At 39.1% G+C, this 25,438-nt stretch overlaps 4 protein-coding genes across 7 annotated transcripts; 1 reads left to right on the top strand and 3 right to left on the bottom strand.

The window, feature by feature from the left end:
• Positions 1–526: 526 nt before the first annotated feature.
• Positions 527–9,264, bottom strand: LOC5514444 (DALR anticodon-binding domain-containing protein 3). Of its 2 annotated transcripts, XM_032384049.2 has the most exons (14): positions 8,970–9,264; positions 7,492–7,835; positions 6,728–7,068; positions 6,388–6,417; positions 6,221–6,294; positions 5,764–5,865; positions 5,171–5,253; positions 4,375–4,433; positions 4,046–4,128; positions 3,784–3,898; positions 3,235–3,293; positions 2,848–3,036; positions 1,956–2,021; positions 527–825 (listed from the first exon to the last, which is right to left on the bottom strand). In XM_032384049.2, the coding sequence occupies exons 1-14, from the start codon at positions 9,165–9,167 to the stop codon at positions 772–774; spliced, it is 1,797 nt and encodes a 598-aa protein (XP_032239940.2). In that variant the 5' UTR covers positions 9,168–9,264; the 3' UTR covers positions 527–771. The 2 variants fall into 2 exon arrangements, with proteins under 2 accessions (XP_032239940.2, XP_032239941.2); XM_032384050.2 differs by lacking the exon at positions 2,848–3,036.
• Positions 9,265–9,746: 482 nt separating this feature from the next.
• On the bottom strand, positions 9,747–16,355 carry LOC5514472. 3 transcript variants are annotated; one of them, XM_032384061.2, is made up of 3 exons: positions 15,957–16,355; positions 15,270–15,391; positions 9,747–10,939 (listed from the first exon to the last, which is right to left on the bottom strand). In XM_032384061.2, exons 2-3 carry the CDS (start codon positions 15,328–15,330, stop codon positions 10,467–10,469), a joined length of 534 nt encoding a protein of 177 aa, XP_032239952.2. In that variant the 5' UTR covers positions 15,331–15,391; positions 15,957–16,355; the 3' UTR covers positions 9,747–10,466. The 3 variants fall into 3 exon arrangements, with proteins under 3 accessions (XP_032239952.2, XP_032239951.2, XP_001634623.2); XM_032384060.2 differs by lacking the exon at positions 15,957–16,355 and adding an exon at positions 15,518–15,742; XM_001634573.3 differs by lacking the exon at positions 15,957–16,355 and having other exon boundaries at positions 15,270–15,500.
• A 1,349-nt stretch (positions 16,356–17,704) lies between these two features.
• Positions 17,705–20,568, bottom strand: LOC5514443 (G/T mismatch-specific thymine DNA glycosylase). The gene is made up of 7 exons (XM_001634572.3): positions 20,449–20,568; positions 20,136–20,286; positions 19,202–19,271; positions 18,848–18,980; positions 18,571–18,653; positions 18,429–18,502; positions 17,705–18,354 (listed from the first exon to the last, which is right to left on the bottom strand). Exons 1-7 carry the CDS (start codon positions 20,499–20,501, stop codon positions 18,166–18,168), a joined length of 753 nt encoding a protein of 250 aa, XP_001634622.2. The 5' UTR covers positions 20,502–20,568; the 3' UTR covers positions 17,705–18,165.
• A 1,317-nt stretch (positions 20,569–21,885) lies between these two features.
• On the top strand, positions 21,886–24,576 carry LOC116619351. Its single transcript, XM_032384059.2, has 2 exons — positions 21,886–22,024; positions 22,643–24,576. Exon 2 carries the CDS (start codon positions 23,407–23,409, stop codon positions 24,394–24,396), a length of 990 nt encoding a protein of 329 aa, XP_032239950.2. The 5' UTR covers positions 21,886–22,024; positions 22,643–23,406; the 3' UTR covers positions 24,397–24,576.
• The last annotated feature ends 862 nt before the right edge of the window (positions 24,577–25,438 follow it).

Raw genomic sequence — 25,438 nt, 5'->3', positions numbered from 1 at the left:
ACGTGAACGATGACGGCAGAAACCATTGGAATTTGATTCAGAATTCAATAGCAGCACGTGAAAATGAGTTCTGTCTGACACATTTCAGCCGGTTTCCATAAAACCAAGACGTGAAGTTTCACTGTCAGTTGAGGACGCGGACGTTTGCACTGTAAACTCCACTAACTACGTTCGCTAGTGTAGAAAATATTCTTAGTTTTTTTCCAATATTTCTCCTACTATAATGTTTTGCTTATTCCATTGCAATTAAATTAATATTGATCGCCACACGCGAAAACATCTTTTTCGATCGCGTTGTCCCAGCGGTCGTCGTCGTCCTTGCTATCATATGCAACCAGGGATTTAACCTGGAAAAAGTGACCTGTTGAACAAATATTTCCCAAGCCTGAATATGCCTCAATTGCTACTGACTCGGAGAGCGTGTGGCAATATAACACCATAAAAATCCCTGTGTAAAAAAGACAAAAGAAGAGCAGATCAATTAACATTATTATCTACGGAAACAGCGAGAAAACGTCATCCATCATTAAAATTTAGTTCCTTTCTTTAGAACATTTATTTCTTACACGTAACATCGACCATGCATTGTTAGGTCTACTACAATTAACTTGCTAAAAAAATAATGGTCAAATAATTGAGCGCGATTCTCACATACAACTGTGTCATTTGAGAGCATATTGAGGCGGCAACTGTACATTCCCAGCATGTTATTTCATAGCTCTTCTTATCTACTGTAACTAACTGCATGTGACGTAGTATGAGGAATGCTGGTCACATTTGTGTCAGAGGCTCAATCTCCAACAGGGCCAAGCAGTTGTGTAACACCTGTGAATTGAGATAAAAAATAAAATAAAGAAAAAAGGCATGTAAAAAACGTGACAAAAATGTAACAAGGTTTAATGCACTTTATTTAAGGAAATTTAAATTCTGAAGATGAGCAAGTTAATACACCTATTTCAAATAGTGTTTCGTAGCCCGCTGAAACATGTGGGTAACATATAAGTGGCTGAATCCTCCACTTCGAATATCATAACGAATCCTCCACTTTGAATATCATGACAACAATGCTACAACTTTTCAAGCCTGGATATGTTTCTATTTGCGCTTATTTGCTCATTTGTTTGATACACACGAAGCACTGCCGGCTTTGACTAATGGAGTGAAGTGCAACCTTATTTAAAATAGGTGTAGAGTATATAATGTGCTTGTACTCTAAACGTGCAAGATATTTTCGATAAATATTTTTATCTAACACTTATATGTCAACCAAAATCCTATTCTATACTGTACCTCCTGGATTGCCCTTATATGGCATAGCCTGCTAAACACCAGTGGAAATGTGTGGGCGGGGTTCATATATCATGTAATCCTATTCTATACTGTACCTCCTGGATTGCCCTTATAAGGTATAGCCTGGTAAAGATCAGTGGGAAGATGTTGGCGGGGTTCATATATCATGTAATACTATTCTATACTGTACCTCCTGGATTGCCCTTATAAGGCATAGCCTGGTAAACACCAGTGGAAATGTGTGGGAGGGGTTCATATATCATGTAATCCTATTCTATACTATACCTCCTGGATTGCCCTTATAAGGTATAGCCTGGTAAACACCAGTGGGAAGATGTTGGCGGGGTTCATATATCATGTAATACTATTCTATACTGTACCTCCTGGATTGCCCTTATAAGGCATAGCCTGGTAAACACCAGTGGAAATGTGTGGGAGGGGTTCATATATCATGTAATCCTATTCTATACTATACCTCCTGGATTGCCCTTATAAGGTATAGCCTGGTAAACACCAGTGGAAAGGCGTGGGCGGGGTTCATATATCATGTAATCCTATTCTATACTGTACCTCCTGGATTGCCCTTATAAGGTATAGCCTGGTAAACACCAGAGGGAAGGTGTGAGAGGGGTTCATATATCATGTAATCCTATTCTATACTGTACCTGCTGGATTGCCTTTATAAGGTATAGCCTGGCAAACATCAGTGGGAAGAGGTGTGGGCGGGGCTCCTAGAAAGACACACATGAAAATAAAAATAAGCATAAGCAGAGTGAATGAAAAGATCACATACAGAGAATCATTTGTCAGAGCATTAATGCAGTAGTCAATTGGAACCCTAACAACCAACCCCAACAGAGAAAAGCCCCACCCCCTTGGGACAAAACTGCAGTCAAATGCCCCTCCCCCTTGGGATGCTAAGCATAGGCCAATATGCAGGTCATCTGAAAAAAGCCTTTATTTCTCAAAGCCAGTACACTTCAGCGAGTATATTTGTACTAATAACTATGAAGATAACAGTTACCAAAAAAATGGAAAAATAAAATTATCTTCATTTTCTGGCTTTAGTCATCATTCATATTCGTTTTCGCACATTTTGCCATGCAGCTTGCCACATGCTGATACATGGAATTGCTTGGTACAGAAGAGAAAGAGTCTCAAACCAGAAACTGACATGACTTTTGCAAAGTACATTTGAGATGTTATTCATTTGTCCACAAGCCCTCATGGTGGGGACAAGTATTAGGTCAAAAACTGTCAATCCCATCCCCCCCCCCATCAGGACAGATTTCATTCAAAAGTGCTTTAAACCCCCACGTTAACCCCACATTTCCCCGGGACCATGGAAGTAGTGCATAATTGTATTGTAATAACATGTATTGAAACAACAATGGAAACAATAGGTAAGTCTAGCACAAACTGTACCACACCCAAGAAAAGTTTCAGATAGATGATTTACCACAATACATGAACCCTGCTCCAGTAAAAGTTGAACTGATGGTCGAGTGACACTAGTAGGGGATAGGGTCGTGCTACACCCAAGAGTGGTGTGCTTACCACAAGAATATGGACCCGGCCATAGTAGGAACTGAACTCATGGCTGAGTGACAGTAGGAAGCAGCAGATGCGGTTAGTATGGAGAGTGAGGGTGGAGCCGTGCTGAGGGTTACTTGTTAAAGGCTGGATGGCGTCAGATACTGCAGAGGGGTACATGAGAACATATCGTAGAAGCAAGGTCCATTCTTCCTACAGAGATGCAACAGCAAAAAGTGAAGACAATGGATACATTGTTTATAGTGGGTATAGGTAAAATGTTTATGTCAGGCACTTGGGTTCCACAATAACAGTAAAATATGCATGTTGCATTTTGATGTCATTGAAAGTGGCCAAGCAGTGTATCATGGGTAGGATAAGTTAGCCCATTGAATTGCAGTCTAGCAGTACCTCATCTCTTAGCAATGAAAAGTCCACTTGGTCGATAGATGGAAGGGAAGGATATAAACCTAGACACAGTTCAAAGAAAGATAAGCTATAACCAACATTTTTATTAAAAAAATAATCATTTTTATTACATTTTTTTACATTTTTATACACTACAGTATAGCCAATAAATACATAGGTACTCCTATAGGTATTTGTTTGACCATGCGCAGTGCCATTATTGTCAGATGGTTAGAGAGCTCTATGATGGTCTGCCATAGGTATACTCAAATTGCTTTAATAAGCACGGCTTTATTTTTCATGTCCCAGGCAAGGTGCTTATTTTGGGGAGGCACTTTTTAAGAGAATGTTTTTTATCTATTAGATAAAAAAATAATGTGCAAGAAGTAGAAATCTCCCCAGAACTATAATAAAACAAGCTTTTTAATAATAAAATGATGTAGCAGGTGGTACTAGCAGTTTCTGTTACATGCCCCCTCATCAACAGAGTCAACAAAATGCAATCTAATGAGCAACACAGAGAGCAAAAAAAATGCAATCTAATGTACATACCTTGTGTAACACCATCTTCAAATTTTTGGAATAGTTTTGATAACCGTGCAGAGTTGTAGAGGAGAAATGTAGCCTGCCTGAAATCCTGTGAATTCTCAGAAATATCTAATGTTATCTGGAAAAAAAAGAAGACAAAATGAATTGATAAAGAAACATGGGGCAGAACAAAGTCAAATCAATTGATAAGAAAATACAATGTGTTTTTGCCTTGTTTTGTTGTTTTAACAGCTACTTTGTTATTATAGTTGTTTTTTTGTCTCACATTGCTGTTTTGAGCAGCAGCCATTAGTTGAATCTTTATGGTTGAGATGGCCATGGATCTTATGGACTGCACCCACTCTTCTCCTGAAAAACAAATCATACAGAAAGTGAGAGAGTCTCAATCTCTCTTCTGAAGTCAAATGATGGGCTAGTATATCCTGGTAAAAAAGATATATATTCTGGTATTACAGTAATTGATTCAAGAAGGGTAAAAGAAGGTTAAAGCCATGGGACTCTTATCAATCTCTTACACTTCTTCAATATGTTAGGAAATCCTACGAGGAAAGGATCATTTTGCCACCTCTAGATCTATATCTAAAGTTTTCTTACCTGTGACCTGGCTGCCATATTTCAAAAAGTAGGACTCATGGAGTTGCTTTTCTCTAATTCTGTACACAGCAGAAGATTACAGTAAGAATTTTCATGCGATTGAAAAAAGTAAGAGTTAACTTTTCTCCTTAACGTCCTCGATTTCTATTGATTGATTGTATATATATATATGTAAATGACAGTATGGAAGTACCAACTACTAAAAGCATTACTACTGTTAGGTCTTCTTCTAGCCTTCAGTTTTTAAAGACTTGCCCAGAAGTCACCTCACTTATTCAAATGTCAGAAAGTAGCCTATATCTTTTAGGGGTAGCGATGGGTACCAAGAAATTTAGAAAGTCTTGCCAAAATTTTGCAAAGTCTCGGAATCTTGCTGTTTTTTTTTTTGTTTTTTTTTTACACAAGGGGTCTCAGAGTCTCGTTTCTCTTCTATCAAGATCTCGGATTCCCAGATTTTATAAACCTGATCTCAGGGTCCCCAATTTTTGTTAAATGTGTGACATGTTTTATATTGTTACCATGGACATGGGTTTGAGTCTTGAGCCTGAAAGTTTAGCTATGATAGGAAGATTGTATGGTGTAATCAGACCCCGCTTATATCTTTCCATAACCAGATAAAGGATTCTCTACATGAACAATTTCATCATCTAGTCTTGCATTCGCATTTTTATTGGAAAGCACGGGCTTGGATTCTTTGACAATTGTTACCCCATTGTAACCCCTTCTTTTGTATATTACAACCCTGTGTATGGTGTCTGTGTATATGGTATGTACAGTAGAGGATAATTCGCTGCACCTTAGAAGTGTTTCAGCACTGATATCCTCAGGAAGTATTTGTCCATTCTTTTGGGCAGAAACAAGACCAAGGCTGATAAAAACCTGCCAATTAAAATAGCTGCAATAAACCTCTTTGTGTATAACTAAACTTACAAAAACATAACTACTAACTGAAGCTACAGTAGAAAAAAAATTGTTTGGGGTGGGTTAAGAAATACCTTTTAAAATTGTCAGTTTGAGAATTTAATGAGTAAGTACGCAGCTGCTTTGTCTCAATTATCTTTGTTCTACAAAGGAGTTCTTTTGTCTCTATTCTTCTGGTCCTTTGTGTCGAGGTGCGGATATTGTTCATTTGCCCAATCAAATTGCAGCTTGTAAGAGCTGCGTACTGACCCAATTAAATAGAGATGCAGACTATAACATTATTATGTTGGAACTGAAACTTCAACTTCTCATGGCTGTAGCCGTAGGGGTGTGGTAGTGCGCCCACAACTTTCTTGGTGATTCTGTGATGTGCCCCCCCCCCCCCCCCCCAATATTTGAGGCCTGTTACGGCTCTGCTTGTTTTGTGACTGCTATATGATTAGAAACCCTACTTTCAAATTGCTGTACCTGCATACTGGAACATGGATTATCAGAGGTTATTTGCCACAGCAAGCCCCCTGTCTGGCTGGCAAAAAGCTTCCTGCAGTTTATTACATGGATAATTGTACCCTGCAAATCCAAAACACATTGTAAGCAATAAAGGTAATAAAGATAGGCGTCGCAGGGCTGGCCTTAAAGTAGGGGGAGGGCTGAGAACAAAATTCCAAGACAAAATTTTGGGACTTAAGTTACTGTTGTTCATTTTGAATTTCTAAATTGCTAAATATAGTTAAAACTTTACAGAAAATAATTTCTTTTCCCTAGAATATTTACACATAAGGTTGCCCCCAGCCCTCTCCCCCTTGTCTGCTGCCTGTATAAAACCACTGAATCATAAAAAAAGGAATAAATTCCTAGAGGTGGTTTTCAGTTCCTTTAACCAACCCACCAATGAATGTTCCTAAGAAAGAAAAGTTTATATCACCTTTGCCTGTGTGCTTTTTGCTGTCCCAAGCTCTAAACAGGATATGTGTTGCAGGAGATTGTCTGATGTCACAGCTGCAAATTTGAAAGTAATAGATACAGTATTTTGTTACATGCACTGGTCAAAAGAACAATAAGTCATTTATGATTGATGACTACTATGCATACCTTTAGAATTTGTGACAGTAGAACTGAACCCTATAGTTCAACACACAAAAAAATAATATAAAAATAATAATATAACATAAAATAATACAAAATAATTGTTTAGACTACAAAATATAATAATAATATAAGCACTGGTAGATCCAGGCTAGACAGACTAGAAACAAACATGAAAAGGGGTGGATATTAGAGATAAATGTAGAGTAAGAAAAATTAATCAATACAGGGGATTAAATACATGTAGCCACCCAGCTCCCACCCACCCCACCCTCTGCCCCCCAGAATCTGCTCTTGATAAGATTCCCAGAAATACAAAATCGACTTAAATTTGATAGGTAAATACCTGTGATTCTTCTGTCCTTGAGACATTGTTCAACATTTATCACAAACGCTTCAGATGAGCAGGGTATGTTTTGATGTTGAGAAGATTTTCCATCAGCATGATTGGAACAATTTTCATCTTCATATGCTGGGAGAGGACTGTTCTCCAAAGTTATAGGTACAACACGTGGTAGACTTTCTAGCCTGGGTCGTATTTTCCCTACTATGTCTTTTAAAGTGGGCAAGTCATCCTGCTGGTTCTCCGAGTAGAAAGAGCTGAAGAGTGGAAGTAATTCAGGTACACCTTTTGAGCTTTTCATTGAGGACTGTGGTGGTGCAACGTGCACTGCGTCAGTGCCTACCCTACAAAGAGAGATATAATATTTGAGAAATCATAAACTAGGCATTCAACAGTACTAAGCACATGCAATGGCAATTTTTTTTAGTAATGTGATAATCTTCAACTGTAACGATTGATTTGGTTGAGACTAGTAAACTTTTCATAAATGCAAACACTTCATTGTCTGGTTTATCAGACATCACGTGATCCTTCATTTAACTTCCTCTCAAGTAAAAAATACGATCACATGCCCTCTGATAAATAAGGCTAACATTTCATTAATTCGAGCGCATAATACTGTAAATCTAAGGGCTTTTTCTAAACAGCAGCTTAGTTGGGACCAGTTCTGTCAGATCTTTGAACTGGCTCTGGTTATTTTCTAAACAAAAGCACTGGCTGTACGTAATATTCTGCAAAGAGGCTTGTAAATACTATACTTATCTCACCCATGTAGTTTTAATAACTGTGACACATGCATAGCTGTTGTGACAGTCCTCAGATCTTCAAGACTAACACAACGTGCCTCTGTGGAGTGTTGTAGGACTGTGTCAGTAACAACCACTATCCCACAGTTTTGACAAGACTTTTGCAACCCCTGACCACTTCCATACTGCTTTGAACGATTCAATACGTTTCCTATGATAGCTTTTGTGACTGCTTTTCTGTTAAGAGTAATTGTTAAGTGGCCTGAATTTAAATCCAATTTGTTGAAGTAAGTCTTTATACTTGAGGCTCTTTTACTACAAGAATCATCTCCAAGAAGCTTGTCTGCAATTGACAAGAAGTCAACCTGGAAAAGAATGATAGTGATTTCATTCCCTCAACAAATACCTTACACCCATTGCACCCAAAGAATCTATTGTGTTGTGACCTACAATGATTTTCATGGGTATCAAATAAATGAACAGATACAAGTTAAATGTAATTAAGTAAATAAAAACAACTCCAGGTTTGGAAAGTTGTAGGATTCTTAGTTTATGTACCACTGTAAACATATACATGTTTTTTTAGAGACCAGGATTCAGCTATTTATACATTATTCACCAAGCACTGCATGTAACAACACATGGATTTTGCAGCTCAGCCTTACTTAAAAGAAATTAGGTGTAAACAGTTAGAGTAGGAACCAAAGTTACCAACATATAACTTATGGGCTAGATTGCAGAATACACCCCCACTCAAAGATTACCACTTACTGTCAACATGTCAACGCCATTTACAATATTCAATGAAGAGTGTCAAAGCGTCACTGTGTCAACTTCTCGTTTAATATATAATGTCACAGATCCACTCCAAATAAAATATATACCCTGTTCTAGGGCTCATCACCTAACATCCCTTTAGACAAATGCATCAATGGCTATCCTTAATTTACCATTTGCCAGAAAAAAATGAGCAGTTCAGCTTAAATTAGGGGTGTTATCGCAATTTTTGTAGGGGAGGTTTGCCTCTAAGTTTGATGACAACAATTGAGGTGAGGACCTGGGGACGAGTTGACAAGTTGACGAGATGTGTAGTGTAGACAATTTGACCTGAGGACAAGTTGACAAGAAGACGTGTTGAAAAGTTGACGAGAGGACGCGTTGACAAGTTGACAAGAGGAGGTGTTGACAAGTTGACAAGAGGAGGTGTTGACAAGTTGATGCAAGGACGAGTTGACAAGTTGATGAGTTGACAAGTTAACACGTTGACAAGTTGACGAGAGGATGCGTTGACAATTAAAGGAGGTACTGGTGACATGGAAGCATTGGGACGCGTGCACGTGGGGGCAAGTTTTTTAGAAAACATATAGCTTGGGGTGGGGGGGGGGTATTCTGCAATTGCTCCAACTTATGTATTATCATTGATTCGTGTGTACTTTTATAAAACGTACAATTAAACAGAGGTTTACTAGAAAGTGCATCAAACACTTTAATGTACCTACCTTGCCCTGATGTTCAGGAGATTTCTCTAATCTCCGCGTGAATGCAGGAATTACAAAATCCGCACAAGTTGTTTTACGACCATGGCGCTTGTTCAATTTCAAGCTGAAATTTACTGAGCATGGTGATGAGAGAAACTCCCTGATACGCGAATCCAATAACTCCTCAATATAGAGAAGAGGATCGGCGCATTTATCCATCACTTAACTGTGCGAGTTTAGTTAATCAAGAACTATCAGAGATTTTGTGTCTATTGGTGATGCAAACATAAATGGAACAGCCGCCATTTTGAAAAATTCCAAATGGGGTGGACTGGGTACTGGATAGTGCTATTGGTCCTTGGGCTTCCTGTGGGAACAAAATTGATAATGGCGGACCAAGAGAGGCCAAAAAGTGGGTCATTTCTTATTAAGGAATCTTCAAATACTATGCTTTTTCCGTACGATAGTCTCTTGTATCACATGGTCACTAAGAGCTTCCCCGATCTAGCTATCAATTCGTCACACACCAGGTTTCCCAGGTTCCAAGGAAGCCAGGGGAACTCTGGGAAACGCCGCGGACTATATCCCCCCCTCCTTCTTATAAAACTCATCAGGAGAATCATCTTCTCCTGCTCTCAGGTATAAGTAACATAAAATGAAACCAATCAAAAACTATTTTAATTATACTTCATATCAAACCTCACTTTACAAAACGACGAGATAAGAATATTCGTCGTAAGAATATTTTACACTACGAAACACAATCAGCCTAGTATTTCTTTACATTTTTACATTTGATCATTCACTGTTCGTTGTGTTTTTAAACATATTAAAATATGTATAAATACTATAGGATTAATGATTTAGGCTGAAGGCGAATACTAGCTGATATTTTACAATCGTAAGGATAAGCCCTAAGTTTGACGCAACATATATTTATCATACAGTATCATACAGTATACTTAGTTTAAGAGGTCACCAGAACTTTCACGTGCACTCGAGTGGAAACAGCACCGTCCTCACAATCACAATTCGGGTCACTCGCTACTGACAACAAGAACCAAATAAGTCAACGCACACGCCATATAATAGGGTGATATGATCTGGCCGTTCGAACCAAAACCGCAGTGCATCGTGGGGGAACTTGCGCGGGAAGACCTTCACTGAACTAGTTCTATGGTGACTATCTTTGGCGGACCGATATCCAAAGCTATTATTTTAAAATCCCTATCAACCAATCATTCGAGCGTACTCATCCCCTTGCCCAGTCCCCAACGGTAATACCAAGAGTTTGGGCGGAAGAGGTCGGTACAGGAAGAAATGGAGTAGTGAATAGCTCTCCACTCAAATAGCTCAGAATATTTGATTAAATAAATAAACTTGACCGAAATACATACAGTCTTTCATCCACAAGAACAACAAATACGACGAATGGTGCATATTTGTTAAATGATTATACTAAAATGTGTTCTTCGCGCACACAGCCTTGATGATTCCCTTCAGGCATCGTTTTTGTAATCAACTCATTTCATTGAAAAGTAATGCGGCAATTAGTAAAAGAACCGTCCAAAGCGGCGCAGAACATCGACACCCAAAACCGTGCGAGATGGCTAGCACTTGAGGTTTAGTTGTCGGAAAATTTCCGGGGTAACGAGTAGTCTTCCCGTAATTCTTAGAAAAATCAGGCTTTCCGCCATTACAAAAGTCCCCTGTGCAGCAGTCTATTTTGCAGCTCTTCACAAGTCCTTTTGACGTCTCGTTAAAATTCTGACACATGCTGTTTCGCAGGTCCTGGCAGCCATCCCGGATGCTACAGTTTTTCTCCTCGTACGTAAAGTTTCCCATAGCATCCGAGAAAACGAGTTGCAGTGTGTAGCACGAGTCGAATGCGTGGCCAAGTTCTTGGTCCATTTTGCAGTCTATGGTTTTTGAGTTCGGTAAGCATTCGGTATCCTTCAACGGGTCACATACGTGGCATATGATGGAGAGCCCTGAAATAAGACAATAAAAATGATTACTTCTTTGTCAAGATTTATATTGCTGTATATTAGGGAAGGTCCTGGGTGTGTTCTAGGTGCTTTTTAGGTGGCTAAAAAATCCACTGCTACAGGGGGCTTCGAAGTTGACGAAGGAGGACCTGAAAAACTTTCAAGCAGCATGACGTTAAAAAAGAGCCCGATAAAGCCCAGTCAATTGTTTTTTTTTTTTGGATGTGAATTTTTTACAAATTATGAGGTCTAAAGATCTCAGATGACCCGTGAAGTAACTAGTGCATAAAAAGCTTGAAGATTCTTCCTATTCTACACTATACCAATACCAGCAAACATTAATTTACATGTAATATTAATTTAGGTACTCTCTATGAAATAATCTACACTAAACTTCATTCGTGGCAGTAGGCAGTGAATAAAACAATAACATTGGAATGGCTGACCGATACTCTTTAACCTTTTTTCTATTAAGGGACCGTTATATAGCGGCAGCCTATGAGATCTCTTGCTTCTAAGCCGAATAACGCTTGCTGTCTGGGTGGTCAGTGCTAAGCTAACACCTATGACCCGTGTCTAACTTTTCTGATATGTTTATTTTTCTTACTAGGCTCTAATATTTGAAGCGATATTGCAACCTTGGCCTAGGGTCAGACGGTATTATCCCTTCAGAGGAAGACGTCGTCACCTTATTTCAGCGAAAGCCGGCTAATAACATAAAGAAAACATTCATTGTTTGCAAACAGCGCAACTTGGGATTTGGCCCAGATATCTTTTACCATTTTAAAATGTCCCTTGGGGCATAGTCTCCTCCATAACCGAAAATAATCTTCCATTAATCGTTTCAAAGCAAATAAAAGGTTTTCTCGCCCGATATACTAGAAATTGATTCCATCGCCCGCGGTAGATTTAAGGGACGATAATATGAAGGCCTGGTTCTTTCTTTTGCCGGAAATGTGTGGCCTATCAAAGGTTGTAATAATATTTTGGTCGTTGGAGTACAAATGCGATCACTCAGAGCCAAAAATAACAATAAAGAGAGCGAATAAGATCTATAGGGAGCGTGTGTTGATGTTTTATTAGAAAAACAATTAGTTAAGGCTTAAGTAATTTGCGTGCGGTATACCACAGACGTATCACCTATTTTTTCATGGTTGCTATACAAAGTAAAGCATAATGTGGGTCAAAGAGTTTAATAGGTCGTTCTATCTCGATTTACTCAATATAACGAACGTATACTCAAAATTAAAAAACTTTTACAAGTCCTTATTGTGTATTTCCAGAAAATATCGGAGTAATGACCCCCCAGCCCTCTGGAATTTCCAACCCACTGAAAAACATAAATACAGTAACTTGTGGTTTTACCCCCCCCCCCCCCCCCCCCCTTCTCTCCTGGAAATTCCTGGCCGTTTGAACTCTCCAACCTTCCCCCGGATTTTCCAATCCCCTCCCTGGGGGGGGGGGATATGGATATCTTCTGGAACTACAGATGAGTACTATCTGTTCTTTGAAATACAAAGCTATCGTGATGTTCTAAGTATAACCGATAGGTGAAAAACAAGCCTTAACTCTCTTTAGACTTGTTCATATTTGCCTAAGGGCGCAAGGCCTTAGTTGACAGCCACGTGGTAGAGAGTTATTTACTTAGATTAGTAACTGCTCTGTGCTTTTAATGATTACAACAGTTGTCAAATAAACTAAGACCATGGATAACTATGTGAACAGACTCTACCATAGCACGGATGGTGAACACATGTTTGTCATACGAAAACAATTTGTTATGTGCATAAAAACGTACAATAACATATTAAAGAAGTTACTTTCGTTCATGAATATCAAAGTCATCCCAAACTCAGTTTTTGCGGTGGATCTCGATTGGAAGTTTAATACTTTGTTGGTAATCTGTGAACAGTGCTTTAGTAATTATATTAAGAACTCCTAGATTGACGTCCATTGTGAAAATAAGCATTAGCTTACAGCTGGATTAGTTCTCATAAACTTTGCGCAAATCGGGTTATTAAGTAGATCGAGTAGAAATACTTCTAAGGTTTTTAGGGAACTCAGTTCTAATCTAGTTATTTCATATTGTATGAAGATTCAAAGATACATGGAGTGTTCAATTGTAATGTTGTCCAATTAAATAAAGGAATAAACTTCGAGTTTCATTGACGGAAATAACTATTTAAATCTTTTTCTAACAGATCATAACAGATCAGTGGTGTGCCGTTCACAGGGGAAACAGGCGACACATTTGTCAAGCTTCGAAACACCGGAACTCTCTGAAAAAGGTACAAAGGATATTTGGAGGTCGCATAGGCATTGTTAGATCTCATCTCAAAAATTAATGGGCTCTCTGTTTCAAAATAGCTATACGAAAAGTTATCTAACAAAGACTAATTTATTAAAACAGCCACCTTGATGTGATTTTGTTTAAAAAAAACCGGGTGATTTTTGTAATTGCTTTGCTTTTTCGAACAACACCACAAAAATTGAATGCAGAAGAGGAACAGAAGATTCATAAGCTATCAGTATGTGGGAACATGCGTCTCTTTGGAAAACGAACTCGTGAGTTTGTCCCCATTTTCGAGAAAAAGACAAGTTTTTAATCTGACTAGCGACTATTTGCCTTGACCCAGAAAACATTTATAGCTCTACAGGGCTCCCTCTACAGAATACACAATTTGAAAAGTTGGCAAATCAAGCGAAATGCGAAACAGATCCGGTGTGAACTCTGTGAGGCAAAGGCCCTTTCTTTTATCACAGAGATCATTAGTAGATTAAGCGTATGTCTCATCATCGGCTACACTGAGAACATCACGATATATGCGTTCCTTTCGATCAGGGTCACACGAGTTTCAAAAGTGCGAAAAAAGCTACGTTTCGTTTATCAATAAAGTATGGTCGAGAAATGAGGTGCAGGTTTGGTACTTGTTCGGCGGTTACTCAAACAGACGTTAATGTAAATCATCCTGTCTAGGAACAGCTCTCAGTTATTAAATATGGGTCAAGATTAATCAAAACCAAACTGTCAAAAAAGCAAAAAGAAATCACATTTCTTATCTACGCAAAATGAAGCAATTAAAAATTGGAGTATCGTTGTGTCTAGCGCTTTTCTCGAGGACTTATCTTTTGACGTTAATTACACGCTGTAGTCCAGAAAAAAAAATGTCTGGATGCCATTACGAAAAGTATAATAGGAGTTCAAAGAAAGTGTTTACGGAAAACCACAAAAAGATGGGAGGCGTCGAAGAGGTTTAGCTTTCAACGGAACACAAATTGATAAATCTCACATGTCATCGACAGAACTGACAGGAATGTTGTCCACGGTGTCCAAAACAACTTGCCACTATTGTTTGAAAATCTGCAAAAAAATCATTATTTCCAAGCCTCGAGACTCGAGAGTCCCATATAGAGTTTCTTCTAATTGAAAGTCAGTTACTCTAAGTACTAAACTCGACCAATTGTTGTTTTACCTTGACGAATTCACGGGTTAATGGTGACATGTAAGCGGAATCGCAAAATCTATTTACGGGCGCCGGGCGCCAAAGCGACATTCTATCAATTGTTGTAGCGACTATCTCTTAGCCGGCTTCGAGAGCTTTCTTCAGTTTTATTAAACCAAACGCGCTAGACTTTACGGTATAAGGACAAATGACCTGCAAAACGAGATTGCCGATTAGAATAGAAAAATTTAGTACGCGCGTCGTCGCACACTCCAAGCTTACAACACGATGACGTTCGATTTAAATTCTAAAGTAAAGAGACGAAAAGCTCACAAAGCGGTTGTCAAAAGAAATCAATGCTATTTAACTCTTGAAGTCATGAGTACTCTCGATTTTCTTGACCTGATGTATCGAGCACTCATCATGTGTAAAACATTAGCCTTGCAACTAGCGCTGCCAGATAAACGAACTAATACGCTACCATTTACCCATTGTTATGATTGCCCTCTAGTAAGGCCGGGAGCTAGCCCGCATTACTTAATTCAACAATTTTAACACCAGATCAAACCTTCTAAATTCCCTAAAAGCGCAAATTAAACGTTGCGGGGTTTGGACTTAGCCAAACATACGAATGTCATCAGATGGTTTTGGCAGCTTCGACACGAACCACGAATATTTATAATAGTTTCTAAGACAGATTACTTTGAAAATAACTACAAAGAAATTAAAAATGTTCTATTGTTATATATGAGACTAGAATTGGTGGGAATGCGTAGGAGGAATGGTAGTAAAATATGACCTTGTCCGCGCTAGATTATAACCAGTGTTTACATGGGTATAATGGGACGAAGAGGCATATTTCAATGTATGTTAGAGGTTCAAGTACTCACCGAGAGAAAAGGAAACAAAGAGAACGCACGCCAAAAACCAAGCAGTCATGAGCCGCGGCATCTTTACGCTACTTGTTGCTTACTCGCGACCATGAGCAGGAGTGAGCCATTCATGCCGTCACCTGGGGGAAACAGAGATGGTAATGGATATCTGAGACTGCGACCGACACACAGCGCTCTACAGGCGGCTAATGTCTTTGACCTCTGGGGTCACGAGCGAGAGTCCCAGTTTCCGGTAACTGCTTTACCTTCACGTCTCAAATGTGCTGACATTTGAACGAGCAGTACGCAATCAGTCAACTACACAGCGTGAACGAGCGAGCGAAGAGTTAAATATTCATGGACCCTTTATTGTGTAATTAGTGAGGGAAATATCGATGCATTTTGTGGTTACGTGCAAGCTGCTAGATGTTCGTAGATTGAAATCTAACGTCGCCAAGCAGGATTAGTACTTACTAGGGGAGGGGTAGGGAGAGTGGCCTGATGTGGCTTAGACCCCCACAATGAGCCTCCGGCAAATTATAGGTTTACAAAGCGAGTCACCAGTCGCGTTCTCTTTTGTCCCAGGATTAAAGCCATGTTACAATATTAACTCTCCATGGTCTGCTTATGGCCAACGCGTACTCAGGTGTATTACAGTAATATGAGTGTGTTTTATTAAAAATGATTGATGTTGTTTTATCTTACCCGCTTTACGGCTAGTCGCACGGCACCGGCTGTATAGACAGCTCGTCGACAGACTAAAAATACATCTTTGCTCTCTGTCAGTTTCGAGATATAAGTAGAGTTTGACTCTTCCCTGGTCTTGTATATGTGCGTTATTGTAAATACCGCACTAGAACACTAACCAGACACGCTAGTATACTGGTGCGATGATGGGATATTATTTTCTTACATCTGATTAGAGAGGATTAGTACCACTGATCAACTCCCTGCACGATCTAGAAATTACCGACGAATGGAAACAAAGTCTGATAACATTGCGACGAATCATCGATGCTTTTTTCCCCCCGGTTTTATCGATCACCGAGATGTGACCAGAGCTTGGTAGAACTTTTAGATAACATCTATGCTATATACACAAACTTGGTTTGCAGTAAGGGGTTTGCGTTTTAGCGCACTTGGTTACCGAATGCTTTTAAAGAGTCGTACTTCTAACTTCTATTGCCATACAGGATGCTTCACAGGCAAGGTGGCGTCATTCAGAAGGCTTAATCCCTCTGATAGAGGCCGCGGAGAGGAAGAGGCCGGTCATCTTTTGTCAGGGCCGTGGCAGGGGGTACGGTACCACTATTTTCAAAAAGGAAAGAAACAGTAGGGGCGTGACCGTCCCCAGTATTAATTAATTAATTATGTCGACTCGGTAACTCGACCCTCTGCTAGCTCAAGCTATATAGCTTTTGCTTCATATACATCAATAACTCGATGACTTGAGCTGCACACAACTTGATTTATTTTTAAATTTTACCTTTGATAACTTTGATAACATTCCTGGAAAGGCAAAATGAGATTTGAAAACACCTTATCTTTGCAATCGTTTCCACTTTATAAATCTTAAAAATCTTTCTTGTAAATTTGTACAGTCATACTTCTTAAATGGCCTAAAATTGTTACTTGCCTGGTGCGCCTTTTTTTCCAAACAGAAAACAGATCAACGAATTTCTGATCTCCCGATAACTCTCCCTCTCTCACTAAGCCGAATCAATTTCTATTTCCCCTAAAGTGATCAACTTTCTTGCAATATACATTTCTATATACACTATTTAACTCACCTTAATACGCCCTAGTAATATGTGAATGTGAGATATCCAACCTAAATAAGTTTGCTGTGTCTACTTGCACGGCTTCCGGTAAAGGAGGAAAAAAAAACTAGCTGCACGGCTGTTTCCAATTTTCTCGTTTTTTAGCCTAAATAACAAGTTTCTGGCTTTAAAACACTTCCATGATTATTCAGAACAGCCAAGCGATGATTTTTTTAGCCTAAAAAGCAATGCAACATTTCATTGTCGAGCATTCACATGTCGCCTTTTGGGATTTTTTCAAGCAAATAACGGTAGGAGGTTTTAAAGATCAAGACTTTTCATTTTGGCTTAATTTCAAAAAGAAAAAATCTACTTTTTTCTTCTCCTTGCGCAGCTGTTATGGCAAAAACGAGGTGTCGAACTCCACGCTTCGTTCATTCTGTGCCGAGCATTTGCGAATCACTCGTTGCACAGCTTTTAAAGCTAAAAAACATCTTCTGTTCTCAATAATCATGGAAGGGTTTCAAAACCAGAAACTTGTTATTTAGGCAAAAAATCGAGAAAATGAAAGACAGCCGTGCAGCTAGTTTTTTTCCCTCCTTTACCGGAAGCCGTGCAAGTAGACACAGCGAAATAAGTTTGTCCTGACCTGACCACTGTTTATCTCATATACAAGAATGTCCAATAATTTAATAATTTTAAATATATTTATTTGTTTTCATACGCCAAGCAACTTACTGCAGCGAAGGCACTGTTTTCAATTTATTTTGACTTAGGAGTCACTTGATGAACAGGGGTGGATATAAGTGTGGACCGAGCGCCCCCCCCCCCCCCCCCCCCCATTTTCTGATATTTGGCTGCTTTACAATCACAAGAAATATAAGGGAATCCACGGAAGTACAATGAATCCGGCCCACCATTTCTTGAAACTCGCCCCCTCCTTTTTGGAAATCTTGGAGTAGTTGAGTGGATCCAACGGTGAACAAAAAGATGATCACAAACTTCCTGAGTACATGAAATTTCGCAAATGGCGCATGTTTTGAGACACAGTTTTCGCGTCATTATAGTTTCACGATTTTTTGAAGATTAAAGTGACGCGAAAATGTAATTGATCTTCTTGGTCAACGTATCGAAAAGGTCGAACCAGAACCCTCTCATGTCTCTAAAGTTTTTTTCTCTCTTGTATCCGTATTGTCTGTTTTCGGTTTATCTGCATCAGCAGAAAGTGTTTTTAGCTTGGCTTCATCTCGTAGCGATTTTAACTCAGTGAAGAATTTTAACTTGTCACTTGCTCTGGGATAGGTCATTGTTCTGCCTGAACTAGACGGCATGACGTAGACAACCTATCACAGAATAATAGAAGTACATGAAAATATAAAGATAAATAATAGACCAGAAGTTAAAGAAAAGTACTTACCACATTTGTTCCTGGAATACATTTAGTTTGGCGACCAATCTCACACTTAGATTTGGAAAATATTTCATAAATACCTAGCAAAGAAAATGAATTAAAAAATACATTAGGTGAAAAGTGAGAGAAAAGAAAAAGGGGGAATTACCTTTTCCATTGAAACAAGCAACCAAGGGTTTCAGCCTTTTGACTTTCACAATCAGTGCATCTACACCATCTTTAATTTCTTTTCTGTTAAAAAAAAAAAGCTGTAGCTAGTCGATGTACTGTATGTATTTGGGTAGGAAGCACTCCTATACATTGTCATTTTCCTGTGGGGGGAGGGAAAGAGGGTCTGAGACAGTTCTCTTGTGTTCCCCAGTGTTGGTGCATTCTTTCTGGAATGATAGAGTAGAAGAGGTTCTGTTTTTAAACCCTTACAGTACCTTGATAAATCTGAGGATCCCCTAGTCGTCCTCTCTACAATATTTGTAAGTCCAATACCATATGCTGGACACTTTTCATCATCTCTAAAGGTTAGCTTCTCAGGAACAAGCCCAGAGTCATAAAGACATGGCCCTAGAACATGAATAAAAAAGTTATATTTTAACCAAACCCACAAATGAATCTAATCTAACCAAACCCACAAATGAATCTTATTATCTCAAGGGCCATGCAGATTGCAAGATAGGGGGGGGGGGGGGGGTAGCCCCCTACATGGCAGACTTTTTCAAACATTCTTTGTAGGATCATAGGATCATAGATCATCCTTTCATAGGATCATAGTAAAAAAATCTTACAGAAATGGTTATTTGGTCCAGCATAATGATGGCCTTTGTAAGCTGAGGTTAGCCCTGGGTTTATCCCTATCTGCAAAATAAAGACACTGATTACATATGCATAGCAATAAACACACAAAGGACCAAGTATTTAATATGAGGGGACACATACAAAGAGAGGAGGGGAGATTGCGGCTGTTACACACCCATCATTTTAAGTAGTTGTAGTCATTTATCGTATTATCGATGTTTTGACTCTCTATATAATTCAGCTATTGCTGCAATAATGTAGAAATAAACTATTATTATTTTTCTTATCATACTTTTGTCTCATCAACTAAGTGCCAGAATGGGGAGGGCAGGAGGTTGTGTTCTTCAGGGTAAAAGTGACAGAGAAGCTCGTAAGGAAATTCAAAAAATTACCCCTAAATAATACCTGCACGGCCAAAAACGGCTACCCTAAAAAATACTTCAGAAGTCCTAAAAAATACTATTTCGAAGAGAAAAGCCTATATTTTCTCAGATACCCCCTGAAAAATACCTGAGGCTCAATTCTGACCCCTAAAAAATATGACGAACATCCCCTTCAGGTCAACATGGGAACCCCTCCCCCCGGCTTTACCCTTGGGTAAGAACCATTTCCAGAGGACACCTATCTATTCAGGGCAGTGGGGGGGGGGGGTTAAGTTATTGAAGTGAGATTGTCTTGTGTGGGTCATGTGTTGGCCACTCTACCCTGGTCCCAGAGTCTCGAGCGTCTCTCTATTGAGTGGCCAGCGAGGTTGCACTAAATAGAGACGTTCGAGGCTCTGGAACCAGGGTATGGCCACTCCTGTTTTTTTCCAGATCTATCATCTATGACTTTCTGAAAATTTCTCTGAATTAGCATACAGACTTCCTTGTAGATTTACGGCAATCCTTAGGGACGGCTCATGGCAATGACAGCTTTACTCACGAAAAGAATATCGAGGTTTTCAGCGACTCGGTCTGGTAGCAGTAGTTTCATCACATCTTCCTCGCTCATACCCCCATATTTATTTGGCCGGGCACGCTTTTTCGCCGGACTGCCGTTATTACTGGAGTCATCAGAGGTCCCTGGACGATCACTTGATAAGGAAACGAAAAGTCTCCGGTAAGTTAATAGTACTGTAAAACGAACTTCTTCATTATGATGATGACGGTGAGATTTGATGTGTGCGATGTTTTTAGGTATGATTATGTTATGAATTATTGTACGTGTAACTATACAGTTTATGCCTTGAACTTACAAATAAGGGCTTATTTCTGCGTTGATTTCGGATGCTTTGAATTTTCGACGCATCTCTTTCAAATCTAACCAAACAACAAACTTTTCTACAAGGCGTTACTCGAATCCAACAAAGATCTCGGATCTCGAGTAATCAATCAACGGTCAGCGGTATCTTGAGAAGAAAAATGGCGGCGTAGTATATTAAGTTGGACGGTGTTTTTGAAGGCAAAATAACCTTATTTATATGGTTCTACAAGTGTTGTCAGCCGTCAAACGACGTCTTGGAATTTATAGCTATCTACCATTCTTTTTTATGCTTGGAGCTGGCATTGAGCTTTTTATGATCAAAGTTCGAATTGGAAGGGAGACGTTTTGTAAGTCAAAGATACATTTCTTGGTTATGTAATTAAACTGATACATATTAAGTTTATTAAGTCAGATAATTTGGCTAATGTACAAACTATCATCTACATCATCATTTACTAGAAATTTAATGATCTAGCTATGAGGTTGGCCCTCTCAATTTCTCTCCATATTTACACTGAGATCCAAACAGGATAGATGGATAGATAGTTTATTAGGAAAAAATTGCGTAGCAGCCCATAGGCTGAATTAGGCATTTACAAAACAATAGATACTATATTACAACTATAATAAATTTAACTATATACAATAGTAAATATAAAATATAAAAATTTTAAAACATGATAAAGTTCATCCTATATAAAATTTATCATAATCCATAAAAACATATATACTCTCCATTTAAGATTTGTTGGCCATCGAGAATGTAAAAGAATTCATGGCTCTGTTTGTTTTGAGGCGGGGCAAGGCAAAGGGCCGTTTTTTTCTAAGGTTATGGCTTGAAATGTATGATGGAGGCAGCAAGCTCTTTAGTTTATGATTCGGATCAGAAACTATTTCGTCAAAGAGCTTGCTGCAAATTAGGCCGTGGTGCACTTCTAATGGTGTTATGCCCAACAAATCACAAGCACCATCGCAGCTCGTACGGGGCAAAATTATAGATAGCGCCCTTTTCTCGATACGTACGAGCTCATTTTTTAGGTACTGCGGCAGGGCGTTATGAAAAACCGGCACCGCATAGTCGACGGCCGAACGAATGCAAGGTTGCAGGGCAAAGTTGTTGTTCAATAGTTTTAAGTATTGTTGAAACATTTGTAAAGATGCAGAAGTCTAACAACTATGATGGATAAAGAACAAGTGGAGACCCATTGTGATACCTGGGTTAACCTATTAATTAAAACCTGTTGTTGAGACATTTAATTCCACAACAACAATACAACAAAAACTCTCTCAATCAGCATTTTATTTCTGATTTCTTAAGCTTGTAATTGACTTCTTAATAATATTTTCTAAATAGATGACACAGTTCTGAGAAAAGAAGCAGAGAGAAGAGCTGAGAAGCGTCGTGAGGACCTTAGTGAGAGTCAAGACAAGTGAATACCTAACCGTGCATCAACCTAACTATGCCTGCAGGCCTTTCCTGGTCTCGATATCTTACATTCATGACTGCGAGTATGGCCAGCATGTTTGCTGGTGCTTCTGTGGTCCATAATTACTACAAACCAAATCTGGTACTAGTTTCTTAGTTTAACGGGTAAATTATGCTGCACATAAGTAGGGCTGTAAGATAAACTATTTGAGAGGGAGAGACTGTAAAAATCCTCATGTTAGGGGGAGGTTTGTGATAAGTAAAAAGATTGAATAAAAGCTGGTTTCATTAAATGGGGAAAAAAGCTATTCTTTGTTTCTCTATTTTCATATTCCAGTAATTCCTGAAAATATTTGCCTCCTCCCCCCTGAAATCCATATTATTGAAGCTATAATGTATTGGGCTTAAAGGAGGTGTTTAGTCTGAGAACAATATATTTCCATGTATTTTTTTTGTTCAGGTACGTTTTTTTTCTGAGGGAGATAGCAGTTTTACAGAATCAGAGGTTCAATAAATCATCAGGGCATTCTTTATTGCAATGACATTTCACATTTCTTTTCTGTTAATGTGTTCTATCCGAATTTGTTGTTCCGTGACTGCTGAGAACTCAAATCCATCTCTTGCCTGGGAATAGTGCTCAGTCAAATGGTTTATGATGTGACAGTGAAAACATGAAAGTTATCAAGTGTGTTTGATTGTTATGACAAGCATTGTTGATTATCCTCACATTATTGATACCACAATCTTTATTTTCTAACAGGAGATCCCCCAGGTGCCACAGAATCCCAAGGACTCAAATGGAACAGACTTTACAGGAATTAAGAAAATTGTTTCAATTAAAAAAAGCTGATACTTTTCATATGTACTATAGGATTTCAATGCATTTTTATGTTAATTCATGTTATCTGTTAAACCAAAAGGACAATAAGTTATTATTGTTTCTTAAAACTGATTAGTTTTGAATCTGTTTCTGCACATTAAATGATACCTTGTTTTTTGAACTTTTTTGAAGCAATATCTGGTTAGGCGTTAGTATTTTAAAACTCACTCTTTTATTACTTTTAACATTTTTGCCATTTCAACATCATATCTACACAATTTGTTCCTTTGCTCTATTTTTATATATTTACACAACAATGGATTGATTATTTTTGGTTTATTGTTCAACGAAGAAGCGTAATGATAAACTTTGCCCGGTCATATTATTTTTATTTAATGCGCTTCTCACAAAGGACGCCATAAATAACACAGCAGGGACCGTTATTAATAGGATGATCTCTTAAGAGAGACTTGTAAAGTACGCCTTGTTCGTCTTCCTATCTTCCCGACAATGCCGGCATTGACTGGTTGTTACTTTGTGGTCGGTCGCATTTTATGGGATTAGTATTCCAGACGACACTGTCGTCACAGTGTTTTAAAAGCTTGGTATTTTTCAGTAAATCGGTGCATTGATGATCAAGGAATAGAGTCTGCTTATTGCTTTGGACGCATGTGATAACTAGTCTTGGCACCGATCAATTCAGTATGGAGACAAAATTGAATGGAGTGAAAATTGAACAGAAATTGAACGACCTATCTACGACTCCATCTAATCCAGTTTACAAGTGGCTTGGTAGAAGTGCTTTTGTACTTGTGCTGTTCACGCAAGCCATCATATTAAATCACTTCTTGGTCCTTTACGAAAACATCAAGTTTTCGCCGCACGCGTTCGTCCTCGCGTACCTTCCCGCGGTCTTGTTCTGGGTTCGCGGTCAAATCAGTAAGCGCGACCAAGTGGTCGCAGCCGCTGTCTGGTTCCTCTATTCGCTTCCCCTTGCCACAATTTTAGGCTGGATTTTCGGAAGAATCGTTCAGAAGATTGAAAAGGACTCGTTCATGGATCATGGTATGTTGAAGAACACGCTTGGCCTGTCGGCTCTGATGTATCTTCTTCTCGATGTTGAAGATTACACACCGAGACTTGGGATGCAAGTTAACTGGGTAAAAGTATTGGACATTCTCGATTATTCAGATTTCTTCGGGCTTCTGCTACAACGGGATAGTCTCATTATTTCGGACAACTTCAAAACAACTATAATCGCATTTGGTCTTCTAAGCATTCTTTTGACGTCGGTTTCTTTAGTGCGATTTACCAGAGAGCATCCACCCGATAGTGCGAACGCGTCCAGAATCGACCCCCAGCTTGAGATAACACGGCTCCTCCTACAAATCGTACTGATCAACTTCCCTTTTTGTGCGCTGAGGATCTTTATTTGGTACCAGTATCAGATCCAACTCTCTGCCTTTACCTTCAAGAACTTCCTAATGGTCGCCGTAAACTTTGCGCAAATCGCCGGTTTCAGTCTAGCAGGATGTGCGTGCTGTGGTTCATCTCACTCGGCCCCAGCCTTTACTCGCGCTTGTCCGCCCCGACTGGAAGAGCCTGGTGCGAGGTGCTCGTCTGCTTGCGTGCAGAGCTCTAGACAGAGAAAAAGAGAGTCAAAAAATATTGACCTTATCGACTTTGAACTTTGAACTTGTGTCATTGTGTGGCGTGCGAGAGGAAATTTCCAAGACTTTGTTCATAGCCTGTTAAAGCGGAAATGTCACCAGATTACTTCCGGTCGATTACCTGACAATCACCGATGATTTTTAACCCATTGACTCCTGGCTTTTTTTGAGCTGAATTTACAAAAAACAGACTGAAAACAGATACCTCCCCCCTATTCTGAGTTTTATACAGCCCGTCAAAGTCAAACACAGCTGCACCTAGTCAGCGGTATCCAAGCTTTCCAACAGTGCTTTGCGGTCCCCACTTTTAATCCCTCGTCGTTGTGCTGAAGCGAGCACAAGTTGATGGTTTCTTGTATTTTTCATCAAAAATACAGCTATGAGCATATTAGGAGAGTGTCTCAGGACATCATGAAGTCTTTTGGGGCATAATTGAGTGCTTTGCTTATGGATATTTGCAAGCAAAGGTGGATTCCTGATGATTTTTTCTTGTTTGGCTTTGCCTGGATGAGAAAATAATTTTCTAACGAATCACCACAGCTCTCCTAAATGCTGTCTTTTCTGAAACCAAATTGATTCCAAAATTGTTTACACTGCTATTCTGGATCTGTATGACCTGGAATTGATTTGTTTGGCTTCGGGGTGAAATGACTTCTAAAAAACCATCTGACTTTGGGGAGAGGAGTGTTGACTTGCCCTCCCCTCGTGAATTTTCCCCTGGATCTCCCAGAATGCTTTGCAATACGTAAAGACATCTTCGTGGTTGTACAATCCTTCAAAGAGTGGACATTGTGTTTTGAGGCCATGGAAATGTAACTGGAGGATCAGAACAAAGGTATCTATTTGTGTCTTGAGCTGTGTTTGCTGATCTCTCTCCCTTGTGTGGTATTTTGAGCATTTTATTGAGAGGGGTGATTCTGCTTTTCTCTCCTTGTTCGATTTGAGATTTGTCAAAGAACCTGTGCTATTATTTGGCTTAAGGGTAGATGCCAACACCTTGGTTGGATGCATATCTGCAAGACAATTTATCCCTTAGACTGATGCCTGAGTATCTTCATCTTGTTGT

The sequence above is a fragment of the Nematostella vectensis genome, chromosome 1 (assembly GCF_932526225.1).
Source record: "Nematostella vectensis chromosome 1, jaNemVect1.1, whole genome shotgun sequence".
NCBI lineage: Eukaryota > Metazoa > Cnidaria > Anthozoa > Actiniaria > Edwardsiidae > Nematostella > Nematostella vectensis.
Note: the sequence above shows the minus strand (reverse complement) of the source record. Positions and strands in the feature narration are given on the sequence as shown.

Bases quoted from the DNA above. Each gene is read 5' to 3' on its own strand.
- LOC5514444 (XM_032384049.2), bottom strand. From the start codon at position 9,167: ATGGATAAATGCGCCGATCCTCTTCTCTATATTGAGGAGTTATTGGAT. The intron at 3,294-3,783 runs GTATGTACATTA...AACTGTGTCTAG, and splicing joins TGAAGATGGTGTTACACAAG to GTTTATATCCTTCCCTTCCA. The intron at 3,037-3,234 runs GTACTGCTAGAC...GCATCTCTGTAG, and splicing joins TTTCATTGCTAAGAGATGAG to GAAGAATGGACCTTGCTTCT.
- LOC5514472 (XM_032384061.2), bottom strand. From the start codon at position 15,330: ATGCCGCGGCTCATGACTGCTTGGTTTTTGGCGTGCGTTCTCTTTGTT. The intron at 10,940-15,269 runs GTGAGTACTTGA...GTCTTATTTCAG, and splicing joins CTTTGTTTCCTTTTCTCTCG to GGCTCTCCATCATATGCCAC.
- LOC5514443 (XM_001634572.3), bottom strand. From the start codon at position 20,501: ATGCGTCGAAAATTCAAAGCATCCGAAATCAACGCAGAAATAAGCCCT. The intron at 19,272-20,135 runs GTGAGTAAAGCT...TTTATTTTGCAG, and splicing joins AAAACCTCGATATTCTTTTC to ATAGGGATAAACCCAGGGCT. The intron at 18,654-18,847 runs GTACTGTAAGGG...TTTTTTTAACAG, and splicing joins GGATCCTCAGATTTATCAAG to AAAAGAAATTAAAGATGGTG.
- LOC116619351 (XM_032384059.2), top strand. From the start codon at position 23,407: ATGGAGACAAAATTGAATGGAGTGAAAATTGAACAGAAATTGAACGAC.